The sequence below is a fragment of the Vespa crabro genome, chromosome 17, assembly GCF_910589235.1.
Source record: "Vespa crabro chromosome 17, iyVesCrab1.2, whole genome shotgun sequence".
In the NCBI taxonomy this organism is placed as follows: Eukaryota; Metazoa; Arthropoda; class Insecta; order Hymenoptera; family Vespidae; genus Vespa; species Vespa crabro.
Window position 1 is genome coordinate 2,558,318 of NC_060971.1, and position 27,501 is coordinate 2,585,818.

Sequence of the window (27,501 nt, forward strand, 5' to 3'; positions counted from 1 at the left end):
ATATGTTTTCAAACATGCTGATTATTATTCCCGGGGTATCAAAGAATACATAGTATTTTTTTCGAGTCAAAATTATTCATTCTGTATAAATGACAGCTGTTCAAAATGTCTGGAGTGTAACGAACCCCAAGTGCACAACTTAAAAATAATTTTAAGATGTGTACAATTAGGATTAATATCTATCCGACGATATATAAAAGTAATTGGTTTAAAACTATAATTAAAATCTTTTTCAAATAAAAAGAAAAAACTTCAAAAATAAATTTTTTAAACCACTCGCAGTCGGTAGGACTCGAACCTACGCTCCCAGAGGGAATCTGATTTCTAGTCAGACGCCTTAACCACTCGGCCACGACTGCTACAGGTTCATGATTATTGATATTATAAATATATCATTAGATTTGAAATAAAATTTATCAATTTTTTGATATTTTATCAAATGACAATAATGATGATAATAATAATAATAATCATAATAATTCTTCTTTATACTATAATATAAAAATATAAAATAAAAAAATAATTAAGTACAATTAAAGAGATATCTAATATATATGGACGGTACGTATGTACATGTGTATATATGTAAGTTAGGCAATTGTTAATCTTTTCTTAGATTTGTATAGAATAAAGGACCGGAGATATGAAAAGGTTAGAAAAAGATTATACGATAGATTTGAAGTGTTCTATTAAAAGTCACGCAGAACACATTTGATTACATTAACGATCGACGGATTCATAAATAGATCCACTCCACAACATTCATGATTACCATGTCATAATAGCCACAATAATACTAATAATTATCTCGTTAAAATTAATGACAAATTTTACATACTCTTACTTTGTTAGTCCGTAGAAGAGTAAGCGAGTGGCCTCTCATTTCATAGAGCATAATGAGGCCACTAAAGGATATTTTTTTTTTATAACAATGTTATCCACACGATTTGTCGAATTGTACATATCCATATATTTTTATGACATATATATATATATATTTCTATATATATATATATATATATATATATATATATATATATATATATATATTTAGATAGATAGATATATCAAGTTACGCATCAAAAATGTATCCATTACGTATTGACACATATGTGTGTGTGTGTGTGTGTTTGTGTATATATATATATATATATATATATGTTTATAAATATATACACAGGCTTATAAAATATTATTTTTCGTCTTTAACACCTAGAAGTTGAAAAAATGCTATTATATTATTATATGTACTATAATTTCACGATTTGAAGAATAATCCTGATATTAACATGATGAATCATATGGCCACATGAGACGATTATATTTATAATGAAATTGTCGTTGATCGACCGTAGAATAGACCCAACAAGTGATTTACTATTGGTATTTGAAAAAATAATATATATATGCTAACATTTCTAAAATAAAGGTTTGAGACAAAAAAAATGTATTACTACCTTTTAAAAAATATGTATTTAAAAAAAGAAAAAGAAAAAGAAAACACAATCATCTTATCGATATCGGTCATCATCATCATCATCATCGTCATCATCATTATCATCATCATCATTATTATTATTATTATTATTATTATTATTATTATTATTAATTTTTTTTTTACTTTTTTATTTTCTCATCACATTTTTTTTTTTTTCTCAATTATTCGGCCTATCCTACACGATTTGCACGCCAGATCGTACAATTTACTTAAAGATTTTTTAAAACGATTATCGAAATGATCTTTAATATTTGAATGATATAAATATCGCGTCGTCCATCGAAGATTTATATATATATATATATATATATATATATATATATATATATACATATTTTTATTATTTTTTTTTTTTTATTTTTATTTTATAGTATAGTATTTTATTTTATTTTTTTCATTAGACGCATATTTTACGAATTGTCACTATATACTCTTAAGATGTCGATTTGGACGTTCGATTTTCTTTTTTTTTTTTTTTTTCTTTTTCTTATTGATAAAGAATAAATAATGTACATTTTTCTCTTAATCGAAATTTCGGATAAGATACGAAAGGTCAAGGTCATATCAAATAGAAGTACACATAATCGTTAATTTGTTAATTTAGATCGTTGAAAATTTGTTACTTCGATTTGACGTAGGTATCGAAAAACGTTCAACGACATTACATTTCTTTCTTTCTTTTTTTTTTTTTCATACGTTTTTCTTCTTTTTTTCTTTTTTCTTTTTTTTTCTAATTAATTACAGAATACTTAAATCTGCTGACACGGAAGGACAAGTGCAATTATCTTTCAATGATACTGGCCATCGAAAAGAACCTTCAAATGTAGAAATGAAAATCATTCCGGTTCGTTCGTTTTGTATTTCTCTTTCTTTTATTTTGTTTTCCTCTTTTTTTTTTTAAATTCTACATTGATACATAATTATTATATTTTCCTTTTTATTTTCTATCGTAATATTTAAACAATCCAGCCAATTATCTTTAACCAATTCTAATTGTTACCAAGCACCGGTCAAAAAGCATCCTTGCACTATCCTCGTCCTTAATTAAAATATCCCGATAATTCAAACGTTATACTTACATAATTTCTGTAAATTTATGTTATGTCGCAGGATAATACAGAGTAACGAAGAAATTTTTATGAATTCATACGAATTCTATCCTTAAATATATCATGTAATCGTAGAAACATTAGGATCGAAATTGTTATTTTTATTAATTTTTAAAAAACAGATAAGATATAGTGACGCTTCTACTTGGAAAATAAAATAAGATATATATATATATGTGTGTGTGTATGTGTGTGTGTGTATGTGTGTGTTTCGATTTTTTTATTTTCTATATTGAAACAACAAGTTTCATTTGAGGTAATCGTAAAAGTTAAAAGAAAAAGTGAGAATTAGTGAAAAGTACGGATAAATGTATACTGACCTCGTCGCATCTTTCCAATCCTTCATTTTTGTGTCGAACACAATAAAATATATAACCTTATCCTCTCTCTCTCTCTCTCTCTCTCTCACTATATATATATATAGTGTCCAAAAAGTATAGGACCAAACTTATACTACATATTACTGAGTTCAAATGGATGAAAAAAGTTTATATAAATTTACGTCGAAAAATGTTCTATTAAAAAGATATATTATTTTAAAGATATCTATGATTTAATTCTCATTCGTCAAATTAGTGATTGCCGAATTCTTTTTCTTCCTTTTTTTCTCTGGACTTCTTTATTTTTCGTTTTTTTCTCAAAAGAGTTAATTTATAAAAATACAATAGAAACAGAAGATAAACATTGGATATATATTCAAAATTTAATTTTAATATTATTTCCAATATAGTTTTTATATATATTTTTTAATATCATAAGAACGAGTTTGGTAATCGTTAATTCGACGAATGAAATTCTGCATTTTGCATTCAAAGGGAGAAATTTTCTTATACATTTTTTTATAACTGTCACAATAAATCATATAAATATCATTAAAAGTATATAATTTTTCAATAAAGCATTCTCGGGCATAAGTTTATATGAACTTTTTTCATCTATTTGATCACAATAATACGTAATATAAGTTTGGTCCCATACTTATTGGATACGTTAGCATTTATTTATTTATACGTTAACATATTTTTAAGTTATTTTGTATCTTCGTACTTAAGTATTATTCATGTAGTAGAAACGTCACTTCTTTTTTGAAATATCTCTATTGATAATTATTTTTATACGGGTCCCTATTTGAATATATATACATATATATATATATCATAAAGGAACAATCCTGCGACGTAACATCACTTGCTAAATTCTTTTTCAAGGAAATTTTAGATTTTTTACGAGGCTAAACGCGTACGTCATTATTTTTTTTTTTCTTCTTCCTTTGAATTATTCTAAGATATAATACATTGCTTGTTGCTGTTCTTTCTTTTTTCCTTTTTATCTTTTTCCCTTTCACTTTTTTTCTCATTCTTTTTCTTTAAAATATTCGTTCGACTGTTCTTTATTCCGGTCAAATTAAGATGGCGCTTATTTATGTATTATCGTCTAATCCAGCTTTTTGAAATTATCGCTGGAAAGTGCAGAAAGCAGACGTACTTAATGTACGTGTGTATGTATGCATGTATGTATGTATGTATGTATGTATGTATGTATGTACGAATGTATTTTATTTATGTACGACTTGCTACACAACATTGCTCGATAAAAAATTCTTTCTTTTTTTTTTTTATTTTTTGATTTTTTTTTCTTAATAACGATAGATATTAATGTCACAATTTCGATCCGCTTTTGATTCGTCCACGGATCCTAGTCCTAGTCATGTTTATACATTCGAGATTTCAATATGATCGTACGCAAAAAAATAACATCCTCTTATCAACAAATCGGTGATAGGAAGATTCGCTAAATTTTACCAAGGAATGTTAGTATTACGCTATTCAATCGGATCTTTTTTCTTTTTTTCTTATTTTTCTTCACTTTCTTTCTTTCCGTCTCTCTCTCTCTCTCTCTCTCTCTCTCCCACTCTCTCTTTTTCTTTTTCTCTCTTTTTTTACCTATTTTTTTTGTGTATCTTTTTTACTTTTATGTTTTTTTTTTTTTTTTTTATTTTTGTTTTCCTTTCATCATCGTGATTATACCTGAGCTGTTGGTGATCGATTCTAGAGACGCGCGACTACGCTAAAAAAAGTATTCGCTTATTAACGTTTCTATAAACGTTCGGCTACCATTCACAGATTTTGAAAAAGAGGATTCGTCATTCGCCTTTAAGATCTTTAAAACGCACAAAGGATTTAAAGTGTAAACCCACATATCGCGATGATCCTCCGCATTATATGGAAAGACTCGCGAGAGAGTATTCTTTTACCTTTTTTCTTTTTCTTTGTTTTTTATTTTTTTTTTTATTTCCATTTTCTTTCCTCTTTTTTTCTTTTGCTCCTGCTTCTCCGCTTTTTCTTTCCTTCTTTTTTCCCTTTTTTTTTCTTCTCTTTTTTTTTTCCTTTATTTATTAAATTATTGAACACATATTCGAACTTACGATTTATTCGAGCCGTACGACGCACACGCACGCACGCACGCACGCGTAAAAGTGTATCGGAGTTTGGAGATCATCATCTCGGCCATGTTAAGGTAGGAATTTTTCTTGACGTTGATGTTTTTTCTCTCTCTCTCTCTCTCTCTCTCTTTTTTTTTTTGATTTTTCTTCTGTTTTTTTTTTCGTTTCATTTCGATCTTTAATAAAAATCATTCAGAATTAACGAGAGAGATCGATGAATTTCAATAGTCGGATTTAAAGGAATGGACAATATTTTTTTCATTAGTTTTTAAATTTTGGAAAACGATCGAGGACGCCATCTATGTTGGTCGACGCCATTTTTTTTTTTTATTTTCAACCTTATCGATAGATCAAATTGGTCAGACAATTATATTCGATCCCAAATTTTTCTATTATGATCTTACATATTTCTACGATACACTAATACCGTTTATATCCTTAATAAGACTAAAGCAAGAGTCTAACGTCGCCCCGCGGCGTTAAATCTTCTTCATTTGTTTTCTTTCTCTTTTCTTATTTTTAATTTTCTTTCTTCTTTTCCTTTATTTTTTTTCTATTTTTTTTTTTTTTGTCACGTAGCACTTTATTTCAGCTTTATTATTTTCTTTTCTTTTTTTTTTTTTTCTGATCAAGTGTAAAAATATAATTCTCGGCGTGCTTTCTCACGTTCTCCATCCTCATCCCTTTATTTCTCGCCCTTTTTTTTCTCTCTCTCTCGTCCTCTTTCTCTCTATCTATCTATCTCTTTTCTGGATTTTCTACGTTTTGCGATCGTTAGAAATGTAGAGAATAAGATCAACTTTCGAACGATCATTTTCTCACGTAAGTATGTACATACATAAAAGTATGTACTTCCGAACATCAAGAATCTATCTTATTTTCATTTTTAATAGTACTCGAACGATCACCAAAAATTAATTATTACATGGATACTTACTTCGAACGATACTTTCTCATTTTTTTTTTTTTCGCAAATCTTTATATTTATATTTATATCCACATAAAGTACTTATATTTTATATGTCTATAGGTATGTATATTTTATTATACGGATTGATTATAAATTACCGAACAATTGTAATATCTTACTTGTTAATAGGAATTAGAAAAAAATATATCCGTATTAAGAAAAGTTTCATGATTTTGTCATATATCTTAAGAGTACGAAATAGAGAAATCGATTTTCGTTGTTAAATCAAAAGTTCAATAATGTTTTTTAATTTTTGTTTTATATATATATATATATATATATATATATATATATATATATATATATATATATATCTTTTTTCTATTATTCTTAACAAATGAGAGATTCAAATGATCCTTAATTTATAATCAACCTGCATATATATATATATATATATATATATATATATATATATATAAATACATATATGCACATATACACATATAATCGATGGTCCATATGAAGTGTTACAAATTGTTTTTTTCTTTTCTTTCTCAAAACTAATAAAATGGTAAAACAATTTAATTTCTTTTCTTTTTTCAATCGAACGATTACATCATTTTGCTTTAGTGGTTATAAAAAAAAAAAAAAAAAAAAAAAAAAAAAAAAAAAAAAAAATAGAAGAAAAAAGAAAAAATCAAATTCATTCAAAATCATAGTCGCAATGATTTCTTGAAAAACAATTTGTAACGCTTTATGTTTTGTCACATTGTGTATATATGTATATATTTATATAGATTATGTTCGGCAAAGAAATAAATAGGATGCTAGCGATCTACGTAAGGATTTTCTGTCTTGTTTTGCATCTCTATAATGTGTTTATAATCTTTCGTATGTCGCTCTCTCTCTCTCTCTCTCTCTCTCCCTCTCTCTCTCTCTCTCTCTCCCTCTCTCTCTCTTTTTCTATCTATCTATCTATCTTTGTCTTCTTTCTTCTATTTTCTTTATCATTCTCGGTTATCGTTTAAACCTTTCATCCATTGAAAATTTTGCAGATTTATAATGTTTCTATAAGAGTTTACTAATAAAGTAGCCTAGTTAGATAATTATTATTCGCTATGGATAACGTTATCGACTATACGCTGAGTCTATACTTAAACACATTCATGAAATGAATGTGCCTCGAATAGATGCTATAATGAGATCATTTTAATAACGGAATTGAATAATTGAAAAGAATGAAGATAATAATAAGAAAAAAAAAAGAACGAAAATTAAAAAAAAACAAAAACGAAAAAAAAAAAATAACAGAAAAAGACAAAAAGAAAAAAAAAGAAAAACTAGAAAATATAGTAAAAGTAGTTTCACGAGTTTTTCATTTTATTCTTGATGTAATCTTTTATTTTATATGTATATATAAAATATAATATATATATATATATAAATATAATAATATATTTATAATGTAATATATATATTTAATATATATAATATATATAATATATATAATAAATATATATAATATATATATTTCCCGTGTAGCAAAAAAAAAGATATGATCACGTGATACTATTGACAAAATTTTTTTTGTTGTTTTCTAACATGAAACTAAAAATAAGTAAAATGGCACTATTTCGTTGATAGAAATGAAATAATAATAAAAGAAAAATTATCTTTGCAGATCCTCGAGAATGTATGTATCTTATCGGTATTTCTATATCCTTATCTTTTTTTCTTCCATACATACATACGTACATGCATACGTACACACATACATAGATGCATACGACATGCATACGACACATTTTTTCTCTCTACCCTTTTTCTTATTTTATATTATTCTGTGTACTGCCCTTCAATATCATTTTGAAAACATAGACGTGCTTTACATTTAATTTTAATATATACGTAATCGCATACGTTATTTCTAATTTATTCTTAATGATAAAACAGCGTAATTTTATTTATAATAACACTGGCGAATGATACAGAATAATTAAAGACGAGTTTCGTTCTTTTCTCTCTCTCTCTCTCTCTCTCTCTTTCTTATCTATCTTTCTTTCCCCCTACCCCTTTGGACAATATGTCGTCCATTCATAGAATATTCTTGACTCGCATAAAATGTTCTTTTCCTTTCTCTTTCTCTTTTTCTTTTTATTTATTTATTTATTTTTTCTTTTTTTTCGTTTTTTTCTTCTTCCCCTTAGTATTTTTTATTTTTTTTTTTTTTCTTCTATATAGATTTCGACGAGGCACTGTTTAGAGTTCATACTAAAAACAATAATAATTACATATATATACATATATATATATATATATATATATATATATATATATATATATATATTATATTATATATCAATGTCCGTGAAACACGGCACTAATCCCGTGGACGCGGCATATATTCGTAGAATACAATATTGTTTTATTTTTTTCTTTTTTTTTTCAACTTCTTCTTTTTTCTTCTTTGTTTGTTTATTTTCTTCTTCTTCTTCTTCTTCTTCTTCTTCCTTACGTCATCGTCACATATTGCAAAATAAATTTCTTTGCTCTTACCGTTTATATCTCGTGGGTTATTTATTTTTTTTTTTCTTTTTTTTTTTGTCTTTACTCTTTTTATTTCTCTCATTATTTTCGTTTACTTAATCTTAATAATTTTCACTTAAGCTATCGAATGTTCAAGTGAGTAAATGAATGGTTCCATCTTAATGATTATATACTGTTTCTTTCTATCTCCTTCTATTCTGCGTTCCCATGATAACGCAAAATGATCAGAATATACTGTTAGTTCATTGGGCGTATATATGTGTGTATACGTGTGTATGTACACACACATATATATATATATATATGTATGTGTGTGTGTGTGTGTATGTATATGTGAACTAATCTGTAAAGTATTTTTTTTCCTATTTTTTCTTTTTCTTCTTCATCATTCATTTTTTCTTCTAAGAGCCACCAGAAACATTATTACTTGATAATATATACACCACTTTCGAAATTTTGAAACGCTTCAACATTGATCACATAATTTTGTATTTTTCATATGATTAATGTTAAAATAATTCAGATATTTTTTTTGTAAGCATATTGTAATCGTACGTATAAATTAAAAAAAAAATAGGAGATTATAGGGGGCGGAGGGGTGGGGGGCGGGTAAGGAAAGAAACAAAGAAAAAAAAAGAAATAAAACGAAAACGAAAAAAAAGAAAAAAAAAACAAAAAGATAATACATAATATTATATCGGTTTCTATAGAGGGATGGAGGGGCCGGACGGTGGTTACAATTTTTTTTGGGTGGGTGGCTCAAATTTTTGAGGTGATATGTCAGCTATATAACTTTGTTCCTTTATTTATATATTTCAAATTATTTTAATTTAAAAATTACAGAGATCATTTCCTTTACGGATTGTCATTAATGACAGACAATGATTATGTTGCAGAGCTGCGTGTAATATATGTACGTCTATGATATAGTAAAAAAAGAAAAAAAAAGAAAAGAAAAGAAAAGAAAAGAAAAAAAGAAAAAGAAAAAGAAAAGAAAAGAAAAAGAAATAAGATATATATATATATATATCTTATTTATTATAGTACTAAAAAAAAAGCACCGAAAGAAAAAAAGAAGGAAACAAAGAAAGAAAAGAAAAAAAAAAAAAGAAAAAACCAATAAAGCCAAGTAAAATGGGGAAAATTGGCGAAAGATATCAGTTTTTCGACTGATTATGTGATTCGAGTGTTCTTTATGACTATAAAAATTTTCGATTGTAATGTTCAAAAGGGGTTTATATATATATATATATATATATATATATATATATATATATATATATGTATATATATATATAAACATATAATATATATATATATATATGCATAATATATGTATATATATGTATATATATATATATATATATATATATATATATATATATATATATATATATATAAATCACTTATTTTGATAAACATTCTGTTCTGAATTTTCTATTACAGTTATATAAATAGGCATTATCGATATTAAAATTTTTTACTTGTTTACAAAAATAAAATAAGAGAGAAAAATTCGTTCTATCTATGTGACGAGTCAAAATAAAATTTCCTATCTAATTGCGGCTAAAAGACGATCGGACGATTTAAATTAAAAACGAGGAGTGGTTCTGTGTTTTTCTTTTTTTCTTTTTCTTTTTGTTGTTGTTATTGTTGTTGTTTTTGTTGTTGTTGTTGCCCGTATTATTCCTTTTTTTTCATATATATATATATATATATATATATATATATATATATATATATACATGTATATACATATATACATACACATATATATATATATATGTATGTATGTATATACATATATATTTCTTTTTCTCTGTTTTTCGTTTTGCTTTTGATAACTTTTTCTTTCTCTCTTTCTATCTATCTCTTTTTTTTTCTTCTCTTTCTCTCTGTCTCTTTAATTCGCGATGTCTGTACGCGATTACGAAAGTAAAGAATTTTGATTGAACGATTAACGAAGAAGGACAAGTCGTGAAAAATTGGCATCGTTACTCTTTCAAGTATATTAAAGACGATGCTCTTTCTCTTTCTATATATATATATATAAATATATATAATATATATATATATATATATATATATATATATATATGTGTGTGTGTATGTGTAGTGAATTGCGTTCTCTGAATGCTGCAGATTAATTCGAATCGATTGAAAACGCGATAATCTTTCTTTAGATATGAGATTTCTCTCTCTCTCTCTCTCTCTCTCTTTTTTTTTATTTTCCTCTTTCTTTTTTCTTTTTCCTTTTTTTTTTCTTTTTCTTCTTCTTCCTTTCTCTTCTTTCTCGTTCCTCCTTCTCCTCCTCCTTCTCCTCCTCCTCCTCCTCCTCCTTCTTTTCTTAGATCAAGCAATTTTTAGCTTATGTCATCATGGATACCGTACGTTGATCAAATTGGATCGAACGGGAGCTCATTTCCGTGATGAATTTTCCATTTTGAGCAAGAATCCTAAGACGGTTTCCGTCGTGCGTGCTGCACGGAAAACTCATACGTCATCCAATGTTGTTGCCCTTGTTATCGTTGCCGCTTACGCGATGTTTCCACGAGGACGAACGTAAACAGACATTATGAAAATCCTGGCCAAGTCGTCCTTGTTGTGGATGACCGATGCGTGAACGCGTACGACGATCTTGATGGGACGAAGATTGTTGTTGATGTTGATGGGTGACTAAATTCTGTGTTGTTGTCGTAGTAGCTGCCATAGACGAGGACGTCGTCGTTGTTGTCGTCGTCGTAACCGGTGATAACGATGATGATGGAGCTACCGTTGCCGTAACAGACGATGCCTGTGCCACGGCAATTGTTCCAGGGGCTGCTGATGTTGAATGGGGTAATGACGTTATGCCTCTTGATATGCCTGGTTCCGCTCTATGTCATTTGCCATTTTGCTGTAATGCCGCATTGATTTGCGCCCATAGATCTTTGTTACACGATTGAGATCTGAAAGCAAGCATACAAAGTACTTTATTTTGTTCGATTTTCTTTTTAATCTTTCATAGTTGTTCTAAAAAAAAAAAACAAAAAAAAAAAAGAAAATAAAAAAGAAAAGGAAAAAAGATTTCTCAAAATTACTTCCTGCTAAATTACACTTTGGAGACAAACGATTTTAAAGAAAATAAAAATCTAAGTTGCACGGTATTCTTTTTCTTTCTTTTTTTTTTTTTTTTTTTGATATAAAAAACAATGAAAAACACGTTCAATTATTTAACATAAAATATTGCTCAAAATGAAAAGGGGGGGAAAAAAAAAAGATAAGAAATAATAACGAGGTGGATTAAAATATATACCACCATGCGTAAAAAGTTAAGCAAGAAAAGGATGGATCAATTTTTAACCCACCAAACTGCAAAGAGTTAAAAGAAAATGTAATATTATTACCTCTTGATAGATTGAAGCCATTCTTTGAATTGTGTGTGCCCTTCCGGAGTGATATGGAATGCGGCTCTTGCCGCACAAACTACACTTGCGAAGTCCTCGTAATCGCCAGGTGCCAGATGATACAACTTCTGATGCATACACTGAATATACCTACAAATTTATAATTAACACAAATTATTATACATTTTTATTTTTTAATATAATAACATCCAATAGTCTGTCTGTTATCAAACGTAAAACTAACATTTGTTGACACTTGTGTACTAGCGGTGCCAGAGGAGCCGATCTCAAGTGTTGTAACACCAAAGTTGGATTATTTCTGGCGAGATAATGGGCCGCTTCGAGTGCCACTTCATGAAGAACAAACGGGCTGACGATACTGTTAACCGTACAGACACACAATTGATGAAGGTATTGCGAGCCCAAACGTTTCGAAACTCTTAACAGCCATTTAACGTCTTCTCCGTATGGTGGATTACGTGCATACTTCGCCTGGGGCCTGTCGTCGTGAACTCTACGAGCTAATGTCTCCAAGGCTAACATACCTACGCGATACGCCGCAACCAATGCCCTAAATTGTTGTTGCCTAAATGGTTGATTTTGTCTATGAACCTGATCGAAAAAAAAAAAAGAGAGAAAGCAATGAAAAACGATGACTCTAAGAAAAATGATCTGTTGTAGAATAATGTAATATATATATATATATATATTAACCTGGGGTTGAGGTCTTACAGTCGATATAATTGGTTGAGCCTGTACCAATGCTGGTCCAGGCAGACCACTTTGTCCAGGAATAGGACCGTGTGTTACTCCCGCTTGAACCTGATGAAAAGTAAAAATAAAAAAAAAAAAAAAAAAAAAAAAAAAAGGAGAAAAGAAAAAAAGAGAGAAACCATACATTTAAATTAGAAACAATAAATTTACAAGAATTCCTCATACGTTATCTAGAAAAATAAAAATAATTTGCGTACGTTAACTGGCATGGTTTGTTGCATGGTGAACAAATGATGGGTTCCTGGCGGAGGCGGAGGTTGCGGTGCGTAGTATTGCGGCACTGGCGGTGGCTGTGCAGCTGGCGGTGGATGATGCGGATGTTGTGGATGTTGAGGATGCTGTGGACATCTAGGATGAGGCGGAAAGGCTGTGTGATACATTTGCATGTGTGGTGGTGCAGGTGGTAGAGTTACTCTATGCGAAGGCATCGGGCCACCGAACGTTGGAATCGAATGATGAGGATGTACGAAACTGTAGGGAGCTACCGCATACGGCATGCCAACTCCTGGAAATAAAGAGAAGCAAAAGGTTATATGTAACATTAGTTAATGCGCGTGAACAATGTCAAGGCATTATGAATAATGATTTTTTATGCGTAAATAATTATAACTGCATTCGATTTGAAAAATGGTTTATATTAATTTATTATGTACGTTTAAAAAGAAAAGAAAGAAAAAAAGAAGGAAAAAAGAAGAAAAAAAGAAAAAAAAAAAACTAATATTATTTTTATATGTCCTCCAAAAAAAGAAAGAAAATACTTTTATCTAAACACCTGGTTGTTGTATTATTTGTGCTTCGTGATTGTAATACTGTTGTACTGTACCCAAGGGTGCCAGAGTCGTTATAGTGGGATGTGCAGGATATGGCTGAGGAGGTGGTTGTGTACTAGTTACAACAACGGCCTGTGTTGGACCTGGTATCATTTGACCTGCAGATAAATCTACCGGAGGACCAGGTTCTACTAAAAGAGCACTGTTAAGATCTAACTGTAAAGAATCGTGTGGCATCTCATCTTGTTGTTCTCCTCCTGGTGTGTGCTGCATGTAAACAAAAAAAAAAATTTATCGATCTTTTATAATATTAATTAATCGATCTTTTTATTTCATAAACAGGTTCGAAAGTAATATTGTAAACTTACACGGATATACAACTCGTACCAATATTTGGCAACTTGAAAAAGTACTTCTGGATAAACACCGCCACCTTTTGCCGTGTTTTCAACCGTGATACATGCTTTCTCCAACATCACATCACTTTGTTCCTTACACTGTAAACATAAAAGAATTTTTTGAATGATATTAATTTAGATGTCATATAGTTAGTTTACCTCAATTCATTTATAATGTTTACCTGTAAAATTGCTCTTTGCACTTCATTTGGATTAAGAGCATGAGCATGTGGTAGACAAGATAGTGCCAATTCTGCGGCTGCTCTGACCATATTTGGATCGCTACCTCTAGAAGATTTATCAGCAATACTGACAGCTTCTGGAGGAGTTAGATGACCTTCCCAACTTTCAATGAGAAACCATATAGCCGGGGCACCAATTTCTACAGCTTGTCCAGTGATCCAAGATACGTGTGTTGAATAAGTACGACTCAACCAATTATGACTGACGCAATTATGAAGACCAAGAGCATATAAACCCAATTGAAAGGCGCACATGTGTAAAGCTCTATGTGGTACATGATGATTTTGATTCGTTGATACTTGAGTGAACAATGAAGTTGAACTGCTACCACCTGCTTTAGCCAATACGGTTTTAGCCAATTCACACATGAAATGTGCACCAGCTTCGGATGGTTGATTAGGGATCGATGGACATACTCGCTTACTCTTGTACCTATAAAATGATCAAAATTAATCGTTTGTGAATGCTATAGACGCATATAAGCGTTTAGCGAATTTTTTCGATCTTCCAAGCGCTTGAGATTAGTAACAACATTGTCGATTTGTTTATTGATGATCGTTTTGAGATTTACCACACCCAAAATTAATTTCAATGGATTTAAAATTTAACGTTAAAAGTTTTTACAAAATAATTAGAAATTTATATACATATATATATATATATATATATATATATATATGTATGTGTGTTTTCATTTTACGAAATCAATTTAGTGTAAATATAAAGTATATGTGATTTAAAGTTTGATATTTTGTTGTTTAAAATATAAGTATAAAATTGCTCAGATTTTTTTGTTATAATTATTAAGTTCAAATATTTAGTTTCATTAATATAATTTCAAATTAAGATTATATTATTTACATTTTAATATTTTTAATAGAATAATTGATGTTTGAGAAAAACTTTTTTGTATTATTTATTTAAATAGTTTTGCAAGTTATTTAATTTTATAACGTGACTTTTAAAATTTATATAAAAGCTTTTTCATAGTTATTCATTGCCAAAAACATAATTGGCAACTGGATAAAGCTAACATTAAAATTCACGATGTATTAATACGTATGTATTATCAATGAAAAACAAACCTTGTTTCTTTAGTTCTAGTTGGTACTGGTTGCACTAATGGTGGTTGAAGAGTTAACGCACTCATGCTATTTTCTAATTCCGCGCTTGTACTACTGTGTGGTCTACTGCCATTACCGATAACATTGTCACTGTTTCCAGGAACATCGGTGCCTGTTAAAGGCGACAAACATTCGTCATCCGGCAAGTGCGTTGTCGTCTGAAAAATAAATAAATAATAATAATAATTTTTTATCTAAATTGAATTTAAGAAACAGTCATATAACAGACAATTATATATATTAATTAAGACAATATTTAAATTCTTGCCTCAGGTTTAGTGATAGGATTTGCAGTGTAGTAACTACTAAGAATAGGAGACTTAATTAATTGATGAACATCACGATCCAAAAGTTTGTTCATTATTCTAGCTACTTTAGCTGGTGCATCCTTGTAATGTACAAGAAGAGTAATTGCCAAGTCGCCCCTATAAATCAAAACAAGAAATATATCATAACTTTGTTTCTATGATCTTAGAGAAATTTCTAATGATGAATAACGTACCTTTGCCGTCTAGTACCTTCGCAAAGAAGCGGATGATCCGCTTCACTTACGTTTGCTTTCAATCCTAAAGCAGCGACAGCTGCGTCGAAACCCAGAGCTTCATCAGCTTCTTTGTTAATTTCTGGACCTCCTGTAAATATTTTTTCTTTTTTTTTTTCTTCCTATACTTTTCTATTCTAGCTGAGTATTAATATTGTAGGTGTATATGAAAAAAAAATGTGTATGAAAAAAAAAAAAAGAATGGATTCTGATCGAACAGATATTTAACTTTGGGTTAACGCGTGCGGTATTTTAACAACTAAACTTAATCAAAATATTTCAAAGATTCCATTTTTCCATAGACTTCTATCTATATATATATCTATATATATATATTATATATTAATTTGTTTATATATGCATATATGTTAAGGATAAACATACTCGGTGTATTCAAAGTATCGAATATGAAGCTTGCTAAAATAATTGGTAGCAATGCATGCCCTCTTGATCGTAATACACCATCTCGTAATTGTGCCGCTCTTTGTCTGACCATATTAAGTTCAGCTTGACCTAGGGGAATTTTTTTCAACAAACCGACGAGTTCGCTTTCTTGATGTGCTAGTTTGACCTGATAAAAAGAAAATGATAAAGAAATTAACAGAGAAATAGAAATAGAAAAAAAAAAAAAAAAAAAACTTTCAATGGTATTAACCGTATTGATAGGTATAAATTGTACCTCTAAAGGTTTCGTATTTGCCGGCGGTCTAGCCATTTCTAAACCATAGAGACCTACTCTGAATGCAAGATTATGATATTCAGGATTTTCAGCGAGTACCGTGCACAAAAAGCAACATTTTGCCAAAGTGGCGGAGGCAAGGCACGTTAATTGATGTGACGCTGGATTCACTTGTTGCTGTAAGATTTATATTCATTTGATATCATCATTCGATTATGATAACAGAGGACATATGAAATTAGATCAAATCTCTTATCTTACCTTTTTCTTTTTTCCTTTCAATGGCACGGGTGGTTCCTCGATCATTAAATCCGGAGGATTAGCTAATAATTCTTCTGCTAATTGAACACCAAGTATACAAGCTTCTCGCGTATGTCCATGGGCATAAAGACCCTCTGCTCTAGCAAGAAATATACCCCAAGGATCTTCTGTTTTCTTTAGATTACCCAACAATGCACTTGCGCTCGGTGCTATGGTCAAAGGTGATTCGGTTTTCGAATCGTTTCCTGTATTATTCACTGTTGCCTTTGAATCATAATAATAAACGTTATATTCGTCACCAGAAGGGCTATCGCTGCTAGAAGATGAACTTTCATCCTTTGATTGTCTTCTGGATGCATCATTCTCTTGTTCAGATTCTTGTTCAGTCTTTGATCCTGTTGCTTTAGGATTTACCGTACGCGACTTATCACGATAGTCGACGAAATTCGCCCTGCCGCACTTCACTTCGTTAGTAGTCTTATTGTTACTACTTTCACTACTGTCACTATGACTTTCCGATGATAATACGTTCGAACAATGTTTATTCGAGTCTTGAACATTTTTTAAACTCACGTTACTGTTCGATGAGGATTCGCTACCTCCGCCCTCCTAAACATTAATTATTTATCATGTATTATAAATTTGTTTATAAATTAAAAATTATTTTCAAATTATATTAACGATCGTATCAACCTGTGAATCAGTATCTCCGCAATTATTTAACCTGGCGCATCCACGTCTAAGTAATAATTGTGGTTCCGAAATGTCGGCCATATCGGTATCATTTTCGCAAAAACCTTCAGAACTAACACTGCTACGATTTCCATCTCCGCCGCTACCTCTTGAACACAACCCTGGAAATTCTCGTGGATTCAATCTTCGTCTATCCGTATAACTAAATTCTACGAGACCTAATGATACAGGTCGTCTGCTGTGATGATGAGAAATAGGTGGTTGGCAATTCAAGACAGCCGAACTCGAATTCACCTTTATAAGATATACAATTTACGTTTTATACCATATAAAAAGATCAATGATAAATTATATATCATATTTAGAAAAATATATAACAAACCTGATTTACTTCGGTACCACTATCACCAACATGTCGAAAACATGTAAATGGACAATGATACATGGGATTGCTTTCAGCGGTGTACGTGATACCCGGAAGAGTATATTCTTCCCAATCTAAATAACATGCCTCAAGAGCCGTTTTGAAGCCAACAAATACGGTTAAATCGTTCTTCAATGAATCCTTATAGCTACTGCTATTATTTTTATTATGCGAATTATGGGATACCGAGGTACCACGACTTTTAGTGACCTAAAAATAAATAAGGCAATAGTATTGATTTTTAATGGATATAATCAAATCTCCTCGAACATAAGTATAAGTAATACTTTTATTAATATTACCTTATCGATGATCTTCATATGCCATGCCATAAATTGATCATGTAGCATCTCTCGTTCGGCCGGTGATAATCCAGGATTTAGAGCAGCCAATCTCCAAAGTACGACAATTTCGTCGCACAACGAAGAACACGCATGTTGAGATGCATGAACGTTGCTGTTCATATTACCATGTTTACCACCACCATGTCCTGTACCATTCAATAAAGCCACTTTCGTGTTAAACCACCAAACTATTATTTGTTCACAGGCCATGCATTCTTCTGTGATAATCTCTAAAAGCGGTATTGCGTTACGATCCGTTCTCTTGAACATTTCACGTACGATCGAGAGCAGGTTCCACATTCCCTCTGGTTCTCGACCTCTCAATGGTCTAAGAAGCGACGACCATTCGGCAGCAGCCGGAGGTGCTGTAGTGCTCAAATAGTTTACGTCGCTGAAAAATATTATCGGATAACGTTAATCAAACGATATTATTATTATCAGAATATAATAATCCATTATTATAAATGTCAACTTTTTAATAACAAGAAAAATAAATATTGGATTGACCGACTCTAATCTTTTAACGATTACTAATAAACTGTGTTATTAATAATGATTATTTTTTTTTTTTTTATGTGATTAGTTTGCACTTACAAGTGTGTAAGAAAATGTATCGATACGTCCATAATGATAATAAAAGTGGTGCTAGTTTTGTTTATATATATATATATATTGTAATGGTGTATTTGACGAAGTTCTTATTATAAATAATTTTTTTTTGTTCACTTAGTAATTTCCTTTCGATTTTGTGTTTATGATTAAAAATGGACGGCAATAGAGTGAATTTTGTAAATCGACATTTGATATTTTTATATCATAAGGAAAGATAAAAAAAAGATATTTATGCTGTTTATGGAAATGATCCTTCAATCGAAGGGATTATTAGAAAGTATGATTTGCTAGGTTTTTAGAGTTGTAAATTTTAGTTTTGAACAATCGAGAAGAATTTTCAATATTTACGATGATTAAATACGATGACAAAAATATAGCGGATTACGAATAACTAGAACTATGCGGTTTATAAAATAGAATTACTTTAATACAACTGATTTAATTGTTAATCGACAAGAACTTCACGGAGAATCCAATATTATATATACATATAAACAATAAATATTTTTTATTTATATATAAAATAGTAACAATTTTGGCACTATTTATTGATCGGTCAATCCTCAATACAATATTAAAAATTCAGTACTAATATCGATATATTCACTTCAAAAAGAAAAAAAAAAAAAAAAAAAAAAAATTACAACACAGCATCAGCATATAAATATGTATTATCTATAATATTATAACACTTATTTGATTAATACGTTATCTGTAACGAAAATAAAATTCACCTGAACACAATAGGCGCTGGTACACAGAACTTGATAAGAATTTTCTTAATGTTATCGTGCAACGTTTTCTCGTCCAGATACCAAGATGTTTGATCGTGCGCGGAAGCACCTGCCGTAGGATCAGGAGCACCACAATAACTATTGATGGCATTCGGTTGGGCTGACAACAATTCGTCCAAGAGTAATTGAGCAGTGGGAAGAATTTGTTGTGGCAATTCGCTTATAAGATATTGAGCAAATTTTTGCAATTGATCTCTATGCAATCGCGACAGGGATTCACTCACTGGTGCTCTTAGGCAAACTTGTGTCGGCTGAAAAATTATTTTTCAATAAGTTTTTCGATCGATATTTTAATATTTTCGATATAGTAAATATGTACAAAAAAAAAAAAAAAAAACAAAGGAGAAAAAAATAAATAATTAAGACTATATATATATATATATATATATATATATATATATATATATATATATATTTACCATATGTATTCTATGAAGACAAACAGCAACTACGTGTGCACACCAATAAGCCTTTGAGGAGCAAGTACAATTGCACGATGTGATCTTTCGACGATCGAAAGTTACTGCTACATTGAATTGAGATCTAGCGACACCAGACGTTGCTGACATCATTTGCGGATTCACGCTGGCGCTAAGATGGAAACCTATATAAACATTATAATGTATTATTATAAGTAATACATGTATGTGTGTGCGAACATATTTTTATTATCCATACAGAATAATTGGTACTTTATTGTATTGTATTTGTATTATAAAAGTTTCATTCATTTCTTAAGTTACAGAAGATAATACATTTTCATATTTTTTATTAAGATCATCAATGTTCATAATATTCATAATGTTCATTAATATTCATAAATTGGGATGCGTTATATTCTAAGAATTTTAAACAGTTGTCATTTGTATAGAATCAATAATTTTTACTTCAAAAGTATATTATATATTTTTTAAAGTTACAGAAATAATAATCAGTAGATTTGAAAACGCATTTTCAATTTTGTCATTATAAAATTATAAAAAAAAATTTTGTCATTGTGGCACTACGCATAAATATATATTATTTTATTACAGTATTTTAATAATAAAATATCATAATAAAATAATACATATATAATTTATATAAATAATAAATATAATCTCCACGTAATCTTATTGTATTTTCTAATGAAAAAAAAATGAAGGACAACTTTTCCCTTATATAATGTATATGATGTTTTACCTATTTGCAGAGGATTCTTGACGCTTCTCGAACGAAATAGTTGTTCGCCACGTTGAAATTCATCCGCACTGCCATTTGCAAGGCAAGAATAGAGTCTTATGTCTTCCTCGTTATCGGGAAAACTCCAGAAAGCTATCCTCAGCTGCAATTGTTCCGGCACAGGTGGATAAACGTGTTCGACCAACTCGAAGGGTATGTGAGAGGCAACGCATCGTGCCGATAGTTCGCATAATGTCGGCACTTGTGAATCATCTGAAAATTAAAAATCATATCGTTATTTAAAAAAAACGTCAACAAGAAAATTGCACACACACACATAAATTAATATATATAAAATTAATTAATTATTTGTACCATTATATACATATATATATATAATAATTATCTACATTGGTAAGATAAATATATATAATATATACAATATACAAATTATCTAAATCAAGTAATTATATAGTGTCAAAAGATAAAAGATAAAAATTACCCTAATTAATCATATATTGTGTTTATGTATATATATATATATATATTTTTTTTTATTATATTATTATATATATTATATATTATATACATTAAGATATGTAATGTATATGATATATTATCGATTTAAATAATTTCTTTAATTTTAAACAGAATTGAAAATTTGCTATTTTATAATAAAATAATAATATAATAATTATATTAATAACATGTCAGTATAATAACTTCGTCAAAGTGTAGTCTCAATAATGACATCGTACAAAAAAAGATTTCTATTCCTTTGGGAATTTGTATTAATTTATTTTTTTTTTGTCATATATAAATATATATACATATATAAATTTGGAAATATTCAAAAAGTTTTAGAAGTAAGTCATCAAATAGTGCATTTGTTTTGTATATATACATAAAAAAAAAAAAAAAACAAACAAAAAGAGAGAGGAAAAAAATAAATGAAATCTTGTGAGATATGTTAAATTGGGGATGATAAGGTGCTATTAACAGGGTTCTCCGGGCGGTCAAAGTAAATGCGTAGAATGTGCTTCCCTCTTATCCACTATTTCATTGCTTTTGTATTATTATTATTATTATTATTATTATTATTATTATTATTATTATTATTATTATTATTATTGTTATTATTATTATTATTGTTATTATTATTATAAGTATTATTATTATACTTCAGCAGATATTATCGTAGTTTGCTCGCTCTAATGAGGGATGCAGGATGAAATATTATTTTAAATTTGTGAAGAACTTCAAAAAGGAGTTTGTTAACCATTTTATAATCCCTTATAAAATCTAGTTAATTATCTAAACACTTATGCGAACAGATGTTGCAAAGTGAATAGAGAATGAATATAATATAGATTATTATATAAATAAAAATATAAAAATATATATATATATATATATATATATATATTTTTTTTCATTTTCAAAATCAACGGCTTATATATACTGTATATAATACATATACTATATGTAGTGTATATATATATATATATGTATATATTCTAATATTAAATGATACTATCGAAATAATATGTATTTTATAATTTTTAATAATAGACATAATAATTCGATAAAATTAAATAATCTAATCAAAGAAAAATATAAAATTATGTTAGATTATAGAATTTTCCTAAATAATTGATTAATATTAGTTTGATCATAGATAGTGTATTATAAGAAAAATACACACACATGCACACACATATGAATTTATATATAATATTATTGTAAATTATCAATAAAAATATATAGATATAAGAAATAATGGTTGAGAAGGGAAAAGAAGAAAAAAATGGTTATCATCATTTATGATCTCATTTATGATAATATATATATACATACGTATATATGGGAGGTCCATGTAACAATATCTCGATGTTATTTGATAATGTTAATGAACGATATTAATTATCATGTTCGTTACTGTCGTCACGTTATCATTGTTTCTCGTTTTCGAATGTTAAAAGTCATAACCAAGAAATATTTCATGACGAACAAATATTTCATTAAAATAGGAACCTGATACATGATAAATACCCCTTCCTCCTGTCGTACTCCCATTCTAACCCCTCGTTTATAAAGACAGCAATTGAGATTTTCATTAGTAAAAGTGCATCGACATCGAAATTGCATTTGTTCTATATTAATCTATTAAAGTATAAATTACTTTAATTGGCATAATATGACGATTATTTTGATTAGAAAAATATCATAAGTATCGCATTATTCTTATTTTAATTGTTTAAATCGTTACATTATTTATTATTCATTTTACAATTTTTTTCCTTTAATTATTCTTTTTATGTATTCTTTTATTTTTTATTAATATTTTACAAGCTTAAACATAAAAATAATATTGTAACGTAAAACAATTATATATAATAATAATAATAATATATATATATATATATATATATAATAATATATGTTATAATGTTAATATATGTATTATAATTTGTAAGAAGAGAATTTTTTTCTAATATTTCATATAATTATCTTATAATTTTAAATGCATAAGGAACATTTAATGTTTGAACTTGAAGGAATGCACTTGATTCATCAAATAAAATGATTATCCGGGATGTTACTTTCCACAGACGGTCGAGCTTCGTTTCCTTCTACTATAATTCGCGGAAATTTGCATCAGCCCCAATGAATCACGGAGGGGATCTCCGTCGAAATTCTCCAACCCTTATTTTCCTCGAAAGCCCTGAGATTAATAACTTCGTATTTGCGTAAACGCGCATGAATCTTCCTTCGTTATGTGTTTCTACGCTTCCCTACGTTCCTACGTAAAGATTTATTTTCAAAGTCGAGTTTCCTTTTACCTACAAATATTACGATATTAACGGTGAAGGTTGTGAAGGATTGCAAAATGACAAATTTTATTTCTATTTTATTCAGATCATAAGACGAGTAAATTATAATCCATGATCGATCGTATTAAATCAAAATAATCATTCTTAAATTATTACATTTTCATTATTATATGTATTATTATTATATACATATATTAACATTATAACATATATTATTATTATATATTTTATCATTATATATATATATTAATAATAATTAATATAATATTATAGTATACTATTTATATAATAAATATATAATAAATATATTATATTATATATTATATAAAATTATAGTATACTATTTTATTTTTAGTTTAAAAAATAAAACTTTTTTGGAAAAAAAAAAAAACAAGGAAAAAGATATCGACAAAATAAATACTAATAATAGTACTATTTTATTTTTAACCTGCAAAAAGGAAAAAAAAACGAAAAGAAAAAAGATACTGACAAAATAAATACAAATGGGTCATTCTAATTTATTTTTAATCTAAAAAAAAAAAAAAAAAATAATAAAGAAAAAAAAAAGAAAAAAAAGAAAAAAGATAAAATCTTTCTTCGTAAGAAAAAAGAAAATATATATATATATATAAAAATTAGTTTCTACCCGTGTTTTCATTATCGAAAGTTACCGAGTAACAACTTTTAGCTCGGTTAAATCCCAATATGTTTTATTTTTTTTTACCATTCAAGGTTCGCACCAAAAATGTTGCTCCACACATTTTTTCCCTTTTATGCGCTATTTCCCGCGAGCATAGAGATGGCGTTCTAGAACGAATATGGCGCGATATGATGAAGGAGTGGGGGTGGGTGGAGGGTAAAGGTTTAGACAAAGCGTCGAATCGGAAACATACTCGGTTCTTTCGTTTAAAGTCTTAAATCAAACACGATATTTTACCGCGTTTTCTCTCTACGTTATCGATAATGCCAAGATTTCTATTTTATATACCTTGCAATTGTTTTGTTTTTTTCTTTCAAATTAATTAATATCTCTTTTTCATTATGAAAAAACAAAGTACCTTTCCTATTATTTAATTATTTCTTTCAATTAGAAAACAGAATAAAAATAATAATAATAATAATAAAAATAAAAATAACAATAATAATAATAATAATAATAATAATAGTAATAATAGTAATTTTGTTATATTTAAAAAAATATGTTGTTATTATTAAAAATATATTGTTAAAAGTTTTACTTTCGAAAAACAATTGTAGAAGTTTTATTAAAAAGAAAAAAAAAATATATATATATATATATATACATTTTCGAAAGTTTATTTTTAAAAATAATTGTATGTAAATATTAAACGATTTAAATATTTCATATTCGTATGCGAAACGTAAAAGAAAAAAAAAAAAATATATATATATATATATATATATATATATATATCATTTTTTATTATTAAACATCCGTTTGCTAACGGATCGCGCAAAAAAATGGTTTTACGTTTTTAAAAATTTCGCGCCATTTAAAAATCTCTGACGTTTGGACTGGTTGCCATGTACAGATGCATGAAGATATAGATAAATCTGCGGGCTCTTTTCCCCCGCTTGATTTGTAGCGACAACAAATTTTAAAAACGCTTCTCACTGTGAAAAGGGGATGAGGAAATGGAAAATGAATTTCACAAAGCGCAAGGGTTCGTTCACCGACCTCGTCGAGCCGATCGATATAGCGGCCAGTTTGCATTGCAGAAAGCAAGCCGACGAATGAGAAGGTACACTCTAAAGAAAGAGGGAAAGAGAAAGAGAAAAAGAGAAAGAGAGAGAGAGAGAGAGAGAGAGGAGAGAAACTGTAATTTCAATTTTTTCCCTCCTTTTCATTCCTTAAAAAAGGAAAAGAAAAAAAAAATAGAAAGCGTAAAAATTCTGTTTTTCTTTCTTCTTCTTCTTCTTTTTTTTTCTTTTTGCTTTTTTTTATTTTCCTTTTTTTTCATTCATCCATATTATAAATTTTTTGTCCAACGAACATTAATGTGCTTTGCCGAAGAATATTCTTTTTTGTTTCCATTTACTTTTACATTTTTAAAATGTCAACAAACGTATTCACAATTTATTTTAGATCATTGTTTCTTATTAACTTCATCCAATCTATTTAATTTTATTTTCCTCTTTTATTATTATCAATTTATATTATATTAATACTGATAAAATAAGTACGGATTAATTAAAGAAGTAAATTGTTATGAAGTTATGCCTGTCTGCTAGGAAATATTAAAATAAAATCTAAAGGTTAAATAAAAAAGAGAAAAAGAAAAAGAAAAAGAAAAAGAAAAAGAAAAATGCGGAAGACAAAGAGAGACAAAAAAAATATATATATATATATATACAGACACACACGCACACACACATACTATTTCTGGTTTGTAATATTATAATATTGATTCGAATAAAATTACGCACAGTCAAATATAAATGTATATTATTAATTTATTACGAAATCGTGTTAAACTCATGAACACTACTGATGAAATACTATATATTTTTAAATATATTTTTAATTGCTATAATTTCTTTTTTCTTTTTCTTTTTTTTTCCCATTTAAATGAAAATACCAACACGTAAATACATTTCTTTCTAATGAAAAATTCAATCCATTGTACATATGATATCACCTGAACCAAAATATGAATCATTTTAATAAATTAACGGATAGACTTTCACAATGGTCATGGATGATCGATAATACTATAAAATGTATAAATTAATTACTATGAGTCGAGGAACCATCAAATAATAAATTTTGAATAATGTAATTATATTGGATCTAATAACATGAATATATCTATAATTAATAATTATTGTTTAATAATTTTCTTTAATGCTAGAAATAAGAACGTAAATAAATACTACGAATAAACAAAATGTATATATATATAAAAATTATTATATCGAATATACATCAAATCATATTCTTTTAAAAAAAAAAAGAAATTAATTTCAAATATTGATAACATTTATAAATTAATGACTATAAACGATTAACTAGATAACTAGAAAACCATATCAATTTATAACCCATAAAAAGAATTATAATTATAATCAACAATAAAATCATTTTCTATATCCTAATAAATAATAATATTATCGTTGGACTTAAACGACTTTCTCATTTGTATCGTCAAATGATTGATGAACAATAAGATCATTCGAAAAATATACGCTACGTTTTAATATTTCATTTCGATTCTCTCTGTATAGATCTATAATAGATACTCATATGAATTTCAAGGATTTCGGTAACGTCTTGGTTGAACGATCCAATTGGATCCACCTACTACGTCAACTATACGAAGATTGATGGGATCGGTTTATCTATAAGGGACCATGAAAATTTTCTTCGAATTCAAAAAGATATATCATTAATTTTCCTAGAAGAATTTCTACAACTTTTCTTTCTTTCGTTCTTTCTTCTTTTTTTCTTTTTTCTTTCTTTGCTTTTTTTTCCCCCTTCATCATACGAATGTATATATAGATACATATATATGGTGTCTTATTTAAAACGATACAGTTAAATATTTCCAATTCTATTTGTATGAACAAACAAATATCCTTTGTTATAAACAAACGTTTTGAATAAAAGTTATTAGATTTTCAAGGGGAAATTTTAATATATTATTTTACATTTATTTCATTATTTTCATTGATATGAATCATAGTTAAGATACGATAGTCATAACAATTTTTTTTTTTTTTTTTTTTTTTATTAGACGGAAATCAATAACTTAAGTCGAATAAAAGTTTGAAAAGTATATCGATACAAACAATTGTGTATCTTCTTTTCATCGATATTTCATCGAATTATATCGCTTTGAGGTTTAATGAACTGGTTAATTGCGATAATGTAGTTTATGAATGGTTTTAAGTGGTTATTTTACGCTGAAAACAATTACAGTGGTATTAAAAGTGTA

The 27,501-nt window shown here is 28.2% G+C and overlaps 1 protein-coding gene and 1 non-coding gene across 3 annotated transcripts in view; both read right to left on the bottom strand.

The window, feature by feature from the left end:
* Positions 1-277: 277 nt before the first annotated feature.
* On the bottom strand, positions 278-359 carry Trnas-aga. The gene has a single exon. It is a non-coding gene; the product is annotated as a tRNA-Ser (tRNA).
* A 9,994-nt stretch (positions 360-10,353) lies between these two features.
* Positions 10,354-27,501, bottom strand: part of LOC124429951 (zinc finger SWIM domain-containing protein 8 homolog) — a 41,051-nt gene continuing 23,903 nt past the window's right edge. Inside the window, exons 2-21 of one of the 2 annotated variants that reach the window (XM_046975858.1) lie at positions 20,733-20,984; positions 19,970-20,154; positions 19,491-19,801; positions 18,103-18,535; positions 17,759-18,010; positions 17,377-17,670; positions 16,684-17,292; positions 16,423-16,599; positions 16,128-16,314; positions 15,705-15,834; positions 15,471-15,627; positions 15,164-15,360; positions 14,018-14,510; positions 13,806-13,934; positions 13,491-13,704; positions 12,865-13,172; positions 12,608-12,715; positions 12,138-12,505; positions 11,894-12,043; positions 10,354-11,455 (exon numbers count right to left, since the gene is read on the bottom strand). In XM_046975858.1, the coding sequence (XP_046831814.1) occupies positions 11,389-11,455; positions 11,894-12,043; positions 12,138-12,505; positions 12,608-12,715; positions 12,865-13,172; positions 13,491-13,704; positions 13,806-13,934; positions 14,018-14,510; positions 15,164-15,360; positions 15,471-15,627; positions 15,705-15,834; positions 16,128-16,314; positions 16,423-16,599; positions 16,684-17,292; positions 17,377-17,670; positions 17,759-18,010; positions 18,103-18,535; positions 19,491-19,801; positions 19,970-20,154; positions 20,733-20,984 (5,021 nt within the window). In that variant the 3' untranslated portion in view covers positions 10,354-11,388. Of the gene's footprint in view, positions 11,456-11,893; positions 12,044-12,137; positions 12,506-12,607; positions 12,716-12,864; positions 13,173-13,439; positions 13,705-13,805; positions 13,935-14,017; positions 14,511-15,163; positions 15,361-15,470; positions 15,628-15,704; positions 15,835-16,127; positions 16,315-16,422; positions 16,600-16,683; positions 17,293-17,376; positions 17,671-17,758; positions 18,011-18,102; positions 18,536-19,490; positions 19,802-19,969; positions 20,155-20,732; positions 20,985-27,501 lie in introns of both variants that reach the window. The other variant, XM_046975857.1, reaches the window with a different exon arrangement.